Genomic DNA, 17,584 nt, shown 5'->3' with positions numbered 1-17,584 from the left:
ACACACACCCTTGTGGGGGGCGTGTGTGTGCACACGTATCAGGAAAAATATGACAGTGCTCCAGTGTGTAAAGTGATAACGGTGAATGAACAGAAAACAACCTAACTTTTTGTAAATTGTTGCATGTCTTGCTTTGTGATCCTTTCTAACATGTTTATCTTGATTAAGAGCAAGAAAGTAGAAATAAATTTCTAGATACCGTTACATAGCATGGCGACATGGCTGCAGACACTTTCCAATCCAGGTTGTCATCGAAAGGATGACGAACATAGCAGGCTGTTAATGCCTGCTCCTTCCCCTCCCGACACACACTCTGCAAACAGATCCATGCCATATCGTTAGCTATTAAATATTGCTCATTTGCAGAAATGCAAAAAAACCTCCCATTTAAGACCTAAACACCACATTCTGCAGCAAGCTTTTGAAAGCATTTTGCTCCCAGGAACAAGAAACTTCTCAGACTTGAAAAGTACAATCTTATTCCTATGGCATTGAAAAATAGGATCAAAGGCATAGAAAACACGTAAGGCTTCAAGAAGAATGGTTCACACACCTTGATAAGAGAACCTTCAGGTGAAGAGAGACCAAATGATTCAAGCTTTATGTGGCACTCTAATGTCCTTGGATATAGCTTAAGGCCCACAGTTAAGGTCACAAAATTTCCACACAGAATTTCTGCCTTCTTCTTATCAAGGATGCGCACTGCACTTTCATTGATGGTTGCATCGATGGAAATTTGCAACATGTCTGGAGCTTCCTGAGCAGACAGCATAGAAGAGTCTTCACCTGGCTGATAATTTAGAAGCTCGTTGATTTTGGTCCACTCTTCCTTGGTTAAATCTCCTGGCTCTGTGTCTTGCTTCTGTGATGTCGCTTCTATTGATGCATTGGAATGTTCAACATCTGATCTTCCCCTATGGTGAAGTAACACTTTTCTATCAGCGCACTAAAATACCAAGATGAGGGAAGCACGTGAAAAGTGAAGCACATGAGAAAGAGGTGGAGAAAGCAAGCCTCAGTTATATCACAGGTTTGGTGAGTAGCTAAAGCTAAAACACCACTCACCATCCAAATGCCCACCATCGTCCCTTTCTTAATTTCTCACGCTCTAGGCTTGCTTCCTTAGATTTCAAGCTTTCCACTTTGGCACGTGCCAACAATCTGATTCAACCATAAAACACATTTAAATATACTGCCATCCCACTCAAGAAGGTATTTTCATTTCAAACCATTAACAAAGTTTGAAAGACAGAACTGTTTCTGAACCACAGCAGTCTATAGTTAGATTGGCATATTTACCTCCACAAAAGTAAAACCTCAGCATCCATCTCTTTTTCAATTTCTTGAAGCTCTAAAATGACAATTCTGGGCTTTTGCTGCAATGAGTCCGCATAAAGCTGCACATATTTCCTCCTCAAACGGCACAGATGAACAACTCTCTCCCAAGAAAGATGATTCCTACAAGTCCCATTGAGTGTGAATATCATTTGCACTCGGACAATGTGCATCAGGGAGAAATGTGTAATTAACAACAATCCAGCAGAAGATGAAAATGGATCAAATCACTCTGGATGCCTCAAAGAACATGAGATCTATTGCAAAGATGGAAGCACTTTAAAGTTTTCTCATATATTTTAAAAAGGTGCTTGCTCCAAATCTATGGACATAGATTCAAAAACAAAAGCTTGCCAGCAACTTGACAAATAAGACTATCTCTATCTTTAATACAATCTACGGCTTGGTGAATTTAAAACAACCATTATGGGATTAAGGAATTAGTCAATCAGTTGTGAGCATATGAAGACAAGAGGCTGCAAGCAATCCAAAGTTTGTGCATTCATCCTCTTTGTGCCTTCCATAGCAGACCCACGTGTGGTGCAATTTTAGAACCACCTCATCCCACAACCATGGATTTACTACTAATTCTGAAACCTACCATAGTAGCAAAGTCTTTAATTTTGCCATTATTACTACTATATACCTTCATACTGTCATGATCTGTGACATATTCCTTTCTTAATACCTTAGACTTATGAATGGTGAGATGAGTGGACACTTGTGGAAGGGTATGCCATTTCAATGGGACACTTCCCATGAGGCAACCCTTCACAAGAGGCATATACTTATGCAGAGCACACTACTACTTGTATCATTGTAAGTGTACTCTCTCATTAAGGGTCACACCCTTCACAAGGACCTCTTCATGCACATACCTTTTGAAGCACACACCTTTTCATGTGTAGCTCTTGACTCTATATATAAGAGAGGCCTTAATGTATGGATGACACACTCTAGACATTTCAAGCAATAAAATCATTCTTGTTATCTGCTATTTTATAGTCTCCTTTTTGCTCCTTTGCATACTAATCATATTAGAATACTAGGATTTCTTAGAGTGATATCATAGCAAATTTCGTTCAGTGTTTTCCTTCCTTGTTTATGATCTAAGTGCAACACATTACGTCTACTTTCTTCTATTCAAGTCACTATGCTAATCTCAAACGATCAGATGAATAGCAAGTATATTCACCGTAGTGCATCAATTCATCCTCATTAAAAGTCTTGGAAGGTAGTAATTCTTATAGAATAGTAGATATGTCCAAGGTCTAGGACATGTTGAACCCTTTGTTTCTTGACTTGACATAGAATCATTAGGCATTGAAGAGTGTTCGGACTAGATAAGAAGTGAGATTAGCTTTTTCACCAACGGGTTGAGGCACAGGTCACACTACCTTCCCTCCATGCATACTAGATTAGCGGCACGGACGACGGGTGTGACAATGGCAGGTCCCACCTCTACCCTATCCCCCCCCCCTTCGGGCCGCTTTAGGGCCATAGCTAGGAGACTGTTACACATAATACAATCGTCAACGGCCCATCACAAGCTTCATGCGACCATAGCCTCATACATCACCAACCCCCCTTAGGCTTTCCATCGCCGCCCCATCTTCTCCATGAGCCCATGGATTCCATGGATATCGTTGGGCTCTTTTTTGTATTCATCATGGGTGTTGATGCCTACTTAGAGACTCCACTCCTTCAGCTCGTTGTATCAAGTTCTTTCATCTCTCTCTCTCTCTCTCTCTCTCTCTCTCTTTCTCTCTGAGACTTGGGGGGAGGACCAAGAACTCCCCACCAAGACCCAGTTCTATCGCGACCACTTTCTACGAGTATCAGAGGAGGGATTCATTATCAGACCCCAGTATCTTGAGGATAGAGGAGTATCTCATGCACTGAGGATTGCCATTGGTTAGAGGCGGGTTTCATCCCATCAACTGAGGATTGAGGTAGGGAGAGCAGCAGGTATACCTAGAGAGCAACCGATCTGCACGCTATGTACGCTGGGGGCACGTTGAGACAGAGGAGCATTTTCTTTGTATTTGCCCAGCCTACTATGAGATTCGAGGACGCTACCACTGTCTCTACCTAGAGGGGAATGGCTTCGGTCCTTTGTCACGACTGATCCATTTCCATGACTAGGCCTATATTGGACTCTATCTGATGGAGATGCGGCGACACAGGGAGGCGCTTCCATGACAGATCAGAGAGCCGCAAGGGTTAATCACACCACTACATGACATAGAGGGTGACCGGGCACAGAGAGCAGTCTGGATGAGCAGCCGGCACAGTACCGTTCAGAGAGGGACGCAGAGGCCACATGTAAGACAGACAACCCCCAGAGTACACTCTATTGAGGTCCGACCTATCACAGCTTTCCTCAGAGGAGACCGACAAAGACGAGGGATCACTCTAGACATAGCCCAGAGAGACCAGAGAGCGAGGAGACCGTGCCCCCCGCCATAGCTCGAGAAAGCTCGACAGACGCAGATATGAAATATTTTTACAGCCCACCAGAGAGCCATCACTGTACCAAGCTTCGGTTTCGTCCCAGCGCCTGGATAGATTGATTGATATGATATGATATGATTATGATAATGTTTATGATTATGATTCTGTTAGCATAGATAAGTACTCACCAAGGGTCCTAGCGTACCCTTTGCTTCAGCCCACTGAGGCTTGTATGAGTTCGCTTTTCTGTGCGCTTTGTCCCATAGGCCCGCAAGGTCTCCCGTGGACGTTAATCTCTCTCTCTCTCTCTCTCTCTCTCTCTCTCTCTCTCTCGTTGTATGGCAGCCCATGCTGGGGGCCAGATTTGTCGGCCTCGCTCTCTCTCTCTCTCTCTCTCTCTCTCTCTCTCTCTCTCTCTCTCGCGTTGTATGGCAGCCCATGCTGGGGGCCAGATTTGTCGGATACAGAGTGGGCCAGATTTGTCAGATACAGAGTGGGCCAGGGTGGAGCGGCTACAGGTTCTCATGTTATCACGGATGATCCGTGGTAAGCCATCCGTCCTTCACCAGATCATTCGGGCGCAGTTTGGGTCACCCCCATTACAGCTAGATGCTGCATTTCAGGTCATTACATATATGTTCCGAGTCAGGGAGTATGGGGATTACACATTCGGGTGTAGCAGGATACCGTGGCTAGCACTGACCTCTTCTATGGCACTTGCACCAAGGGGAGATCAGAGGTGTTGGTATGCACGCACAGAGAGATGGTTTGCAGGACTAGGGCTCCATATGGACAGACTACCTCCTTTCCAGTACAACATGGATGCTCCTTTCTCTCCCCTCCTATCACACAAGGTCAACCAGGTTATCCGTGAGGATCTACTACAACTACACACATTGCGTACTTGGTTGGGCCCGAGTGATCTTCCAGTGAAGCTGGGCTTCTACAGAGATCACTTCTTACATATCACACCGGAGGGTTTCATTGATCCACCAAGATACACGCAAATTCACCTACCCCACTCGCTGAGGATCTCCCTTGGGCAGTTTCGGGTCTCTTCACATAGACTTCGTATTGAGAGCGGCCGCGCACAACGGTTACCCAAGGAGAGGCACATATGCACATTTGTGTGACATGCAGGAGGTTGAGACAGAGGAGCATTTCATCTTCAGGTGTCATGTTTACTATGAGATCCGAGGGCGTTTCTACTGCCTCTTCAGAGATAGTGAAGGGATGTTGGCCCGTGTCCTCTCCTACCCAGACCAATGATGTTTGGCCAGTTTCATTCATGAGATGCTCAGACATCGCGATAGGATACTCCGAGCACGGAGATAGGAGCAGGCTTCTCCCTCGACTGATACCTCTCAGAGCTCTATCACGGAGTTCTTTCAGCCATATCACATAGACCCCCACGAGGCGAGACCTCGACATGACCATGACCCGGAGCCTGTGACCCGACAACTCAAACAAAGGGTTGACTCACAAATCATACTTGGGGACATCCCCTCCTTGTTTAGGGTCGGAGCATGACTGACGGGGGTTACAGTGGCCTTGGTTAGACGAAGAGCTACGACCAGGAGACGTACCAGGACTGCACCCTTGAGGGGGCGACAGCGTTCTATTGCTGACCTCATGCCTCCACTTCCATAGCCTCATCCATCCTGATGTCCTGTTGCTGACGATGATGATGATGATGGTTATGATGATGCCGACGATGATGCTGAGATTGATATATATAGTCGGGATATGACTGTGTTGTACTTAGGACTTAGTACTGCCATTTTGCATTTTTTTGCATTCTACATTGGTGTGGATGCTCGTTTAGTAGCTCCACTACCACAGCTCACTGTATCAGGTTTTTCACAATCTCATAGACCCATCGGTCTTCCGAAGACTTTAATAAACTTTCTTTCTTTCTTTCTTTCTTTCTCTGTGTGTGTGTGTCTCTATCTCTCTCTCTCTCTCTCCCCTTTCGCCACCCCTCAGCCTACCCACGCCACCCCTCAGCCCACCCACAGCCACCCACGCCATCTCTCAGCCCCTAGACCGTCACTCATCCACCCCGCCTTCTATCCTGCCCTCTCCCTGTGCCAAATCTCTGCTCAGCCACCGGCCTACACTGGTCGCAGCTGCCCTGCTGGCTTTGACCTGCTTCTTTGCCCCTGCTGGGCCTCTCTGCCCCCACCTAGGGCCTAGCCCATACAAGGAAGATGCTCACAGCCCCTACATGCAAAACACAGGCTGCTCACAGTCCCTATGTTACACCATTTCTCTAACTCCTCTCTTACTAGATCACGGGAGAAGCACCAAGTATATCCACCCAGCCAATTCTGACAAGGCTACCCAGCTTGGGAGAGAGAGAGAGAGAGCTGTATCAAAAAAACCACGTAAAAAAATCCAATTCTTCACTTCTCTCACTAGCCTTGACAGACCCCAATTCCCTAGATAGATCTAGATGCCACATGTCATCCATATAGGGCCTTTCTAATGCAACATTTCACCCCTCTCTTGGGATGCATTTAATTCCTTGCCCCTAGGCACATTCTTTGCACTAGGCCCCTGGTCTCAGACCTATCTAGTCTGGTGCTATCAGCCCTCACCTAGGACCTTGACATTGATCCCTCCCGATCATTTACATAAAGCGCAAACACATATATTACAAAGATAGATCCTATAAGGGAAATGTCGACTGATTCTTCCGAGGTCATGCTACCTCGGCTAGAGCGTAACATTCCTTCCCTCTTCAGACATCAGCGTCCTCGATGATAAAGTCTGGGAACACTCTCCGCAACTGATATACGGATTCCCAGGTAGCTTCGGATAGAGGTTGACCATGCCATGCAACCAACACCGTGGGTATCTTCCGATTTCGTATTTGCATTGTTCCTCGGTCCAGGATTCCTGTTGGTTTGCGCCTTGCAATATCCTCTATCTCCTGAAACAAAACCACACCTTCGATTAGTGAGTCACCAGTATGTAAAAATTTCTTTAAACGTGAAACATGAAAAACCGGGTGCACCTTACACCCCTGTGGCAATTCTAATTTATAGGCTACACTGCCTATTCTTTTTAGAATTAACCACGGCCCACAGTATCGAGGTGATAACTTAGCACACTCTCCTGAAGTCAACGACTTCGAGTGCGAAGGAATTCTGAGAAAAACTTTTTCTCCTTCTTCAAATACTCTTATAGACCGATTTTCATCCGCATACACCTTGGCTCTATCCATAGCCTGGCGGATGTTAGCTCTCGCAAGTGCTAGCATCTCCCGCATCTGAACTACAAAGTTCGCGGCACTAGGCACTTTCTGAGGTACTCCAACTATAGTCGGATTGGCTGGTCTATAACCATAGTTCAGTTCAAACGGACTGAACCCAGTAGATGAATGTTTCCTATCATTGTAGGCAAACTCCAACAATGGCAACCACTTGTCCCATGTATGTTGCCTCAATGACACATATGCTCTCAGCATATCCTCTAAAGTCTGGTTGACTCTCTCCGTCTGACCATCCGTCTCAGGATGATCCCCACTACTCATTCCCAACTCAGTCCTTAGTGTCTCAAATACCGCTGTCCAAAAATGACCGGTAAACCTGACATCTCTGTCTGACACTATGGATCTAGGCAATCCATGCAGACGAAATATATGTTTAATAAACAAATCCGCTACTTGCGGGGCACTAATAGACTCTCTAGTCGGAATGAAGTGAGCCATCTTGGTTAGACGATCAACCACCACAAGGATAGAATTATACCCTCCTTGTGTTGCAGGTAGCCCTACAATAAAATCCATGGAAATGCTCTCCCACTTACTTAGTGGTATTTCCAAGGGCTGTAAAAGTCCGGGTGGCTTCACCCGCTCGGCCTTACTTACTTGACACGAGAAACACCGTGTCACATATTCATGAATATGCTTTTTCATCTTTGGCCAAAAGAAATCTCGCTTCACGAGATCATATGTCTTCTCGACCCCTGGATGTCCCGCACACGGGCTATCATGGCATTGTCGAATGACTCTCTGCCTGAGATCATTCTGACCAGGTACTACAACCTTGCCATTTCTAACTAGCATACCATCCCTTATGGTATATCTTGCATAAGTTTGGCCTTTTCTGGATGCCAGGTCATCCTTTTCACTTTCCCCGGGTTTTAACATATGAGCTTTAGGCCACAAGCTCTGGACAAACTCGTCCACCTTCTGAGTTTCTCTAATCTCGGTCATTAGAGCACTCTCTAATACCGTGAAACTCAGGTTGTGCATAATGCGAGACAACGCATCAGCTACCTTATTGTCTTTTCCTCTTCGGTACCGAATCGTTAGATTAAACTCCTGCATGAGCTCTGCCCACCTAGCTTGGCGGCCCCTCAAGTCAGGCTGTTTACAGAAATGTTTCAGAGTATCATGATCCACATCCACATAAAACTCTGAACCATACAGATAATGCCTCCATGTTTTCAAAGCATGGATAACTGCATACAACTCCAATTCATGAGTTGGCCAATTCCTTTGAGAGGGAGAAAGCTTCTTGCTTTCAAAGGCTACTGGCCTTCCCTCTTGAAGGAGAACTGCTCCTACCGCAATGCCACTTGCATCGGTTTCTAGGAACAATGGTTTCTGGGGATCAACTATTTTTAACACCGGTCCAGTGACCACAGCTTGTTTTATGGTGTTAAAACTTTCCTGTTGATTCTGTCCCCAAACAAAAGGTACTTTATCTGAGGTCAGATCAGTCAATGGCGATACTATTCCGGAATATCCTTTGATATGCCTTCTATAAAACTGGACAAATCCCAAGAATGATCGCAACGCGGTCAGACTCTGAGGGATTGGCCAAGTCAGTATCGCAGCCACTTTCTTCGGATCCATCTCTACCCCCTGTGGAGTAATTATGAATCCTAAATACTCAAGCCTAACCATACACAGTATAGTTTTCTTTTTATTCACGTAAAGACTGGCTTTCCTCAAAGTACTGAACACTACTCTTAAGTGTTCACGATGCTCAGTAACACTTTTACTGAATATCAGGATATCGTCAATAAAATGTACTACGAACTTTCCGATATACGGACGTAGTAAATCGTTCATAAGCATGACGAAGGTCGCTGGAGCATTGGTAAGTCCGAAGGGCATTACCAAAAACTCATAATGACCAAACCTGCTTCTAAAAGCGGTTTTATGCACATCCTCGGCTCTAATCCGGATCTGATGATAGCCGCACTTAAGATCTATCTTGCTGAAAATCACGGCTCCATGTAATGCATCTAGCAAATCATCAATCCGAGCCATCGGATACCTGTGCTTAACAGTGATATTATTCAATGCTCTGTAATCTATACAGAGGCGAAACGTATCATCCTTTTTCCTCTTTAATATCACTGGTGAAGCAAAAGGTGAGAAACTTGGTTGAATCTGCCCCAACTTGAGGTATTCTTCCAATTGCCTACGCACCTCCGCTTCTTCAGTAAAACTCATTCTATAGGGAGGTCTATTTACAGGTTCTGCCCCCGGGATTAGTTCAATCTTATGCTGAACTTTCCGCTCTGGAGGTAACCCATAAGGTAGTTCATCCCTAAAACATTCAGAGAACTCCTCTGTTATAAGATTAGCCAGCTTGGCCATCTCACCACTTTGCGTAACATCAGTGCTAGCCGACGACTCATCCACCGACTCTACCGATGCGGTGCAAAGGTACAAAGATTCCACTTGAGCCTTTCTGATTTCCATCACGGAAACCAACGGTCCCTGAGGTATATCTTTTTCACCTCGCAAGACATAAAGCACATCATTCATCTTGAATTGATATATGTGCTTTTTCCAATCAATGGCTGGATTCTTACTAGAATGCCACGCCATTCCCAGGGCTATATCTGCATGAGCAAGCTTGGTCATTTCAAAATCAAGCTTCTCAGCATAGTCCTGAATCCGAAGCTCCAACTGGGTAACCCTTTGGTCCCATACTTCAGTTGAACTTCCATCTGCCATCCTGACTGTATACGCATAGTCAGATGGACTTGTCTTTAATTTCAGCCTCTTCACGAGCTTGGAGTTAATCACATTGTGAGTTGACGCGGAGTCAAACAACACAATGACATCATGACTGGCCACTTGCCCTTTCATTTTAATTAACTCCGTATCATTGAAGGCTGTATACCCCGTTGCTGCGGGCTTAGATAGGATGTTATCAGGTGCACTCGTCACTAACTTAGCAACAGACACACATAACAAATAAGGTACTAACCTCTGAGAAGATCCCGCTAGCTGAATCTGCATCTCTTCCGCTCTGGGACTTCCCTGCATCTCCACGTCGCACTCTGAGATCACCATCTCAGCCATCCGACGATCTTTGTTACGTGGACAATCCTTCCACTGATGAGGTTGAAGGCAACCAAAGCATAAGCCTTCCCTCCTCGCTTTTTCCCTTTGTTCTGGGTTCAAGGGAGACTTAGACCAAGCCCGGGCTGCCATTGGAGTTACTTTTCTCTTCACTCCAATGGTGGTACTTGGTTTGGGAGTTTCAGCCGGCCTCGCCTGCTTGGCTTGACCACTCGGCTGCGAACCACTCCCTTTACTAGTCCACTTCTTCTTAAACCCAGATTTCTTCGGATACCCATACTGGGTTCCGACCTGTGCAAACCCACTTGGCTTGCTGCCCTTGGCATCCTCGTAGTTCAGGGCTATAGCTATTGCATCATCAAGCGTGTTCGCGTACTTAGCCCGAACTTCCATTTTTATTCGGTCATTCAATCCAAATATGAAATCTTTCACTTGGATTGATTGAGGCAGGGGTTCGTCAACCTTCATTACACTCTCTCGAAACTTATCAGTGTATTCTGCCACTGATAAATTTCTCTGACGCAGGTTCCTATATTGATCCCAAGCTCGGGATGCCTCGTCAGGAGGTAAGAAGTGTTTCCTGAACTCTCTTTTAAACCCCTCCCAGGTAGTGGATGCTATGCCATCCTTTTGTTGTTTAATCCACCACCTATCCGCTGCCTCATTAAACATATGGGTGGCCTCGCGGATCTTTTTGATGTCATTTCTGATCTCACAAATGGCGAACGCCTCGTCCCATTTGTGTAACCAGGTCTCAATGACATCGGAGCTACGGTCGTTCATCCGACCAGAATACTTTTCCGGTCTGTAATTGGCAATAATTGGCACTTTAGCCTTCCTAGGCTCGACCGTATGGACACTAGACTCCGGTTCCATTGGAGCCTTTCCCTTCTCCTCTCGAGAAGGTCTGGCAGACATACTATGTATCGCTCTCCTAAGCTCGGACTGCCCTGCATTGGCTTGTAATTGCTGCGCTAACAACTGTTGCAAGGCATCTTCCAGCAATGCAATTCTGCCAGATAAAGTGTGAGCTACTGGGCGCGATCCCTGCTGGGTCGGCCGGACTCCTGATTCACCAGGGTCCCTCCTGGAAGCTCCTTCTTCTGCTTCCATTTGTTCAGTAGGTGTTTTGTTTAGGGGGTTTTTTTTTTTTAACACCCTTAGAACACAATAATCACAAACTGACGCTCTGAACACAATTCCCTATACTAGGGAATTCCTGCAATCCCAAATTCGCACTAACTAAATAGCGCTTTTCCCTATACTAGGGAAATCCCTGCAAACTACTCCGACTAAAGCATAACCTGTTCAAGCATAATTTATTCTTGCTGTAGCATCATCAACTGCGACCTCTGAGACCAAGAAAATCTAACTGCTCCCGACAAAACAGGAATAACGAAAATCAAAAGGAAAATAGATAGAGTGCTCCCTGGACTTCGGATCCCACAGCTTGCAGTCTGCATGTACGGCCTGCTCTCATCCGTACTCTGACATCTACCAGCGACCACCGTTCGAACGCTGTTCACCTCATCGCCAGCACGTCAGCGACGAAACACACCTCCACGCCACCAACTTGTGCATCGGCCGTTCTCGTCAAGTCCCCCGAACGACGTGCATAGCAAATCTTTCACCAGCTCACGCGATCCTCAAACGGATCCCTGCTCACGCGACGGGCTACCCACTGTCAACTGATTTCCTCGTTAGACCCCCAGGTGTCCGTTATGGTTTCGCTGCAGTCGCCCTGTACTCACTGTCAAGGCACCTATAACCCTTCCCTTGAAGTAATCCAGTACCCCGCTAATTCGTAGGTCCCCGCGTTCTTACGCTACGTTGTTCTGCGCCACCTACGAACTAATTTCGTCGAATCGCTCCAACAGCTCGTTCGTCGATTCTTTCACTCCTTCCAACCTTCCGCTCTGATACCAAAATGTTACACCATTTCTCTAACTCCTCTCTTACTAGATCACGGGAGAAGCACCAAGTATATCCACCCAGCCAATTCTGACAAGGCTACCCAGCTTGGGAGAGAGAGAGAGAGAGCTGTATCAAAAAAACCACGTAAAAAAATCCAATTCTTCACTTCTCTCACTAGCCTTGACAGACCCCAATTCCCTAGATAGATCTAGATGCCACATGTCATCCATATAGGGCCTTTCTAATGCAACATTTCACCCCTCTCTTGGGATGCATTTAATTCCTTGCCCCTAGGCACATTCTTTGCACTAGGCCCCTGGTCTCAGACCTATCTAGTCTGGTGCTATCAGCCCTCACCTAGGACCTTGACATTGATCCCTCCCGATCATTTACATAAAGCGCAAACACATATATTACAAAGATAGATCCTATAAGGGAAATGTCGACTGATTCTTCCGAGGTCATGCTACCTCGGCTAGAGCGTAACACCCTACACCCCTGCCTCTGGTCCAGCCAGGTCGAGATTTACAAGAAACATCAAGAAGATCACGAAAACCAAGATTCAAATCAAGAAAGCGCAGAAGAGGAGGTTCCAACAGCACACCAACACAATGTAGCATTGAAAAGACAAGGAAAGACAGAAGAGAGACACCAGCATGCTTGACGTCCACCCAGAGGCAATAAATATGTGAGAAATATCATTATTTCTACATTATTATACTTCTGCAAACAAACAGGCATGGGTGATTTTGCAAAATGGGTGTGTTGAAGATAAATGGGGAAAACAGGCTCTGGACAGTGCCATGGCAACTTACTCAGCAGGGACACCCAATAAGGCTGCAGAAAATGCCCTTACCAGCATCAACAAGATTTGCACGGCCCTCATTCAGAAGATAGATAATCTGGAAGCCACTAATGTGGCATTGCTAGCTGAGAAAGCACTTGGGGATAAGGTATTAGCTGAAATGAAGAAGCAGGGTGGGAAGATGCAGGAAGAATGGAGGAAAGAGAAAGCCAAGAGAGAGGAATGGGAGAAAGACAAAGTGCAATGGGTATATGCTAAAACCAGCCTCCAGGATAAAGTGCACGGATTGAAAATTGAGTTACAGAAAATCAAAGAAATGAAAGGGGCCCCAGAAGAGACATACAAGGCAATGGAATAGCTCAAAATAGGGAATGTCAACCTCAAGGAAGATATTGCAGCTATGCAGGCCACAATGCAAGAGAAGCACACTGAACTTAAACAGCAAATCAGCATAGGAGAAGCCAAAATGTTGGAATGGAAGGATGTTGTTAATAAACGTACATCAGCCCCTAAAAAAGAGATCATTCGGATACCCTTGAAGAGGACAAGGGACAGCAAATCGTTGAATGTACATGTTAGAGGCTAACCAATAGGGAACACTCCCATGGTGGCGGACGCCAAAATCCTTTTCACCAAGATGGAGGTCAACCTCACTTGTGAGGCAGCTTGGAGAGTGGGTAAAGCAGAGGCACCAGAAATACAATGATGGCCATCATCTGGTGGGCTCACCAATTCACATGCGCCCGGGGGGGGGGGGGAGGGGGGACAAGCACAGTGGACTACCTATTGGGTCCACTAGCTTTGCCTCATGGATACACGATTTTACTGTGCCCCCCCTCCACTTGGTGCCGACCACTCATATCTAGCCTTTTGTATCTCGGCCGCCATGCCACTCGCAGGGAGGGCCCCTCCTACACCCACCCATGTTCAAATCAACTTTGATCGTGCTCTTGACCTAGTATACGTGAGTCACTCGGCCTCGGAGCTCCCAACCCTACTTGGAGATGAGATGGACCTTGCTCATGCCTCAGATATCCTTGTCTCAATGGTACAGGATGCTGCCACCAGATCTTTTCCCACGACTAGATTTGCACGTGTCCCCAATGGGAAGATGCCCCAAAACCCTTGGTTTGATGACAAGTGCAGAGAAATGAGAGCTCACCTCACACATGAGCGAGCCTCGAGACATTTGACTTCATCTGAGGCACAACAGATCTCATGCCGAGTGACGCGGTCCAAGAAGCGAGCTTTCCTCATACACAAGATGGACGAGGTGATCGGATCCTTTCGTAAAAAGGATCCTACTACTGGTTGGGTGTTCTTACCAGAGGGGAAGCCACCCATCCCCATCACAGATCCAGATGTGTTGCACAACTATCCATGCTCTGTCTACGATGTTCAAGGTCAGACGCCATCCGATATGTCCTCTATGCCTAGGCCCACTACATGTCACTTGTTCACTGCACAAAATGTACGGGCTGCCCTTCTCCGGCTTCATAATCAGAGATCACCAAATCATGAGGAACTGCGCATTGAGCACTTCGCACATGAACAGGAGGTTGACTCCGGTCCTAGCGCAATTGTTCAACCATGCCGCATGCCACAGCTTCCCACCTACCTGGGGCACTACCACCATTGTACCAATACACAAGGCAGGTGACCCCATGGACACTGGGAGCCACTGCACTCTATTGATTGGCCACACTCTGGCTAAGATATATGGATCGGTACTAGAGAGGGAGATCAGCAGCCACCAAAGGGTCATGAGCAGCGGGGTCTTGGGCAGGCAGGTTTTCGGAAACAACACTCCACCTTGGACCACATCTTCAAACTGAGGCTATCTTTAAGGAGGCAAAGTCGAGACGCCAAAAAGTCTACACTTGCTTTGTAGACTTTCAAACGGCCTTTGACACTATGCGACATTCCCTCTTGATCAGGAGGCTACATGAGTTGCAGCTCCCAGAGGTTATGATCTGGGGGGGTGATGATCCTATATGAGTCCGTGAGAGGGAGAGTACGTGCTCCAAGAGGTCGTTGGGAGCACTATCGGAGTGAAGCAAGGCTGCCCCCTCTCTCCGACTCTTCTCGGACTCTATATTGATGAGATTACATCCTTTGGAGACTATCTAGGAGGAGAGGGTTCACTTCTGGCTGACTTGATGGTGCAATACTGTTGTACGCAGATGACATAGTTCTCATATCATCCTCAACAGAGGGATTGCAGAAACATCTGGAGGCTTTGGAGGTGTTCTATAGAGAGAGAGACTTGACGATTAACCTTGTGAAGATCAAGGTTATGATCTTCAACACCACGAGGTCATCCAGTGGAGATAGTACAACCTTACACATATTTGGGGCACCTCTTTTAGTGGCAAATGAAGCACCCAAGAAGTGAAAGAGTTTCAAGAAGCAATTTTTTTAGCAATGCCAAAGCATGGTGGGGAGCTCTTTGCAGATCAAGCACCCAAGAAGTGGAAGAGTTTCAAGAAGCAATTTTTTGAGCAATTTTTGCCAAGGAATTTTTATGATGATGTTCATACAACTTGGGGGAGAGTATCCATGACAACTACGGATACGGTCGAGACTTACAAGCAGAAGTTCTTTTCAGCATACCTCCAGATTACTACTCCCTTCAACAAAATTTCAAAGAAGACAGCGATGCAGAAGTACTGGGCTGGTCTGCATCCAAGTATTTGCACCCACGTGAGATTGAATGCAAGACAAAGCTACGAGATTTGATGCACTCAGCCTTAGTGGTTGAGGAAGTGAAGAAAGATTTGCTATTGGCAATGGTTGCCTCAAAAGGTAAAGATGGAGACACCTTCAAAAGGAACATGGTCCTGGCAGTTCAAGGACAAAGACAACTCCAGTTTCAGAAGCCAAGGGGTCCATTGAAGCCCTACAAAGGGAAGCCAAAGTTTTCACTAGAGCAAAAAGAGGCCTTTCGAAAGGAGGGAAAGTGTTTCCATAAAGAAGGGCATTCAGCTGTCCAATGCCCCGAAAAGCCTCCGGGTCTAAGGGAGCAAAAAACGCCAAAAGAACCGTCAAAGCCTTTGGCGGGAGGAATCCCTCATATGTTGGGAAGAGCTACTGATCCAGAAGCTCGAGAACTTTGCCTCTCATGGGGTAAAGTAAGAGACCGGAATGCTTTGATCTTATTCGATCCAAGAGCAACATATAATTTCATCTCAGAAGACCTAGCGTTGAGGCTAGAAATCAAGATTGAAGAGTTGGGACCAACTCTACATGCAGAACATGTTTTTGAAGGGAAACTAGTCAAAGTTACTCCATTGATTGGGAAATTCAGAATTCATATTCAAGACTATGTGGGCCATGAGCAGTTCTATGTTTCACCCCTCAAACATCATGATGTCATTCTGGGTATGCCATGGTTCCACAGAAAGGAAGTAAATTTGGATACCAAGGCAAGAACACTCAATTTCATGCACAGAAACAAAGAACATAAAATTTTGGCCAAAGGAAGAGGCGAGAGAATCCCAGTTGTATCTAATGTTTCTATTGCCAAGTCAATAAAATCAGCTATTTCTGCGTACTTTGTTTTTGTACGAGAGAGAGAGGGTGAATCCCCAATGGAATTGAATCTTGTCGAGAAAGAAAATTTGCAGTTTCTTAACTCTTTCAAAGATTGTTTTCTAGATTCTCTTCAAAGAGAGCCTAAGTTTATTGTTAGTGATCGAGATCCTAGGTTTATTCTGGCGAGCATTGTTTGATAACATGGGTATGAAGTTGGATTTCTCATCTTCTTTTCACCCTCAAACGGACGGACAAAGTGAAAATGCCAATTCTACCATATTAAATCTTCTAAAGTGTTATGTGTCCGAACAGAAAGCCGAATGGGAAAGGTATCTTCCTCTTGTGGAATTTGCATACAATAATACTGTACACAGCTCCACAAGAAAAGCCCCATTCGAAGTCATTTATGGAAAGGTGATTTTGCCACCTATCCTCAGAAGAAAGGACGAGATATTTGCAGTTGATCAGTATGTTCGAGACTTGGACACAACCTTTTCCCACGTTCGAATAGCAATTGAAAGATTTCAACAAAAGCAAAAGAAGGCTGCAGATAAGCATAGGAGAGATATGAATCTCCAAGAAGGAGACTGGGTGTTACTCAAGTTTGAAAAAGCATGTTTAAGAAAGATGAAAGGGAAGGAAAAAGTACATCCAAAGCTATCTCCTAGATATTATGGGCCTTTTCAGGTTACTATGCCCATAAATGAAGTTGCGTATAGACTAGAATTACCCGAGACTTGAAAAATTCACAATGCTTTTCATGTGAGTCTTCTCAAGAAGTACCAAGGACCAGAGCCCACAAAACTAGTACAAGAAGAGCCACTAGAGGTACAAGAGATGGAAAAGATTCTCCAACCAGAACAAATTGTATACAACACAAAAGAGAAAGGGCCTAAAGGCAAGGTCATCCGCAGACACCTTGTCAAGTTTAAGAACTATTCGGCACTTGATGCCAAGTGGGTAGATGAGAACTTCTTTTCAGAATATCCTCAAGTTTTGCAGTTGTATATCAATATGCTTTACAGTTGAGGGCAACTGATTAGAAGCCGAGGGGATTTCACCATTTGGTACTTCTCTCAAGAAATAAAACATAATCTTTATTAGAAATTGACTTCAGTCAACGAATATTGACTTTGGTTAACTAAGAATAAGTTTTATTGTTTTACTTTTGCTTTGCATTGGTAAGAGAGAGCTGTAGGGACGCCCAC

The 17,584-nt window shown here is 45.6% G+C and overlaps 1 protein-coding gene across 2 annotated transcripts in view; it reads right to left on the bottom strand.

Annotated features, from left to right (window-relative positions):
* Nucleotides 1-17,584, bottom strand: part of LOC147902770 (calcium-dependent lipid-binding family protein) — a 227,504-nt gene that overhangs the window by 128,612 nt on the left and 81,308 nt on the right. For both annotated transcript variants that reach the window (XM_087373773.1, XM_087373775.1), the window contains exons 12-15: nt 1,300-1,458; nt 1,066-1,161; nt 554-914; nt 200-313 (exon numbers count right to left, since the gene is read on the bottom strand). In XM_087373773.1, the coding sequence (XP_087229899.1) occupies nt 200-313; nt 554-914; nt 1,066-1,161; nt 1,300-1,458 (730 nt within the window). The remainder of the gene's footprint in view (nt 1-199; nt 314-553; nt 915-1,065; nt 1,162-1,299; nt 1,459-17,584) is intronic.

This window comes from Dipteris shenzhenensis, chromosome 4 (assembly GCF_047967505.1).
Source record: "Dipteris shenzhenensis isolate YYH24624 ecotype China chromosome 4, Dip_SZ_1.0, whole genome shotgun sequence".
Classification (NCBI taxonomy): domain Eukaryota; kingdom Viridiplantae; phylum Streptophyta; class Polypodiopsida; order Gleicheniales; family Dipteridaceae; genus Dipteris; species Dipteris shenzhenensis.
The sequence above is the reverse complement of the archived record's forward strand: the minus strand, read 5'-3'. Positions and strand labels throughout refer to the sequence as shown.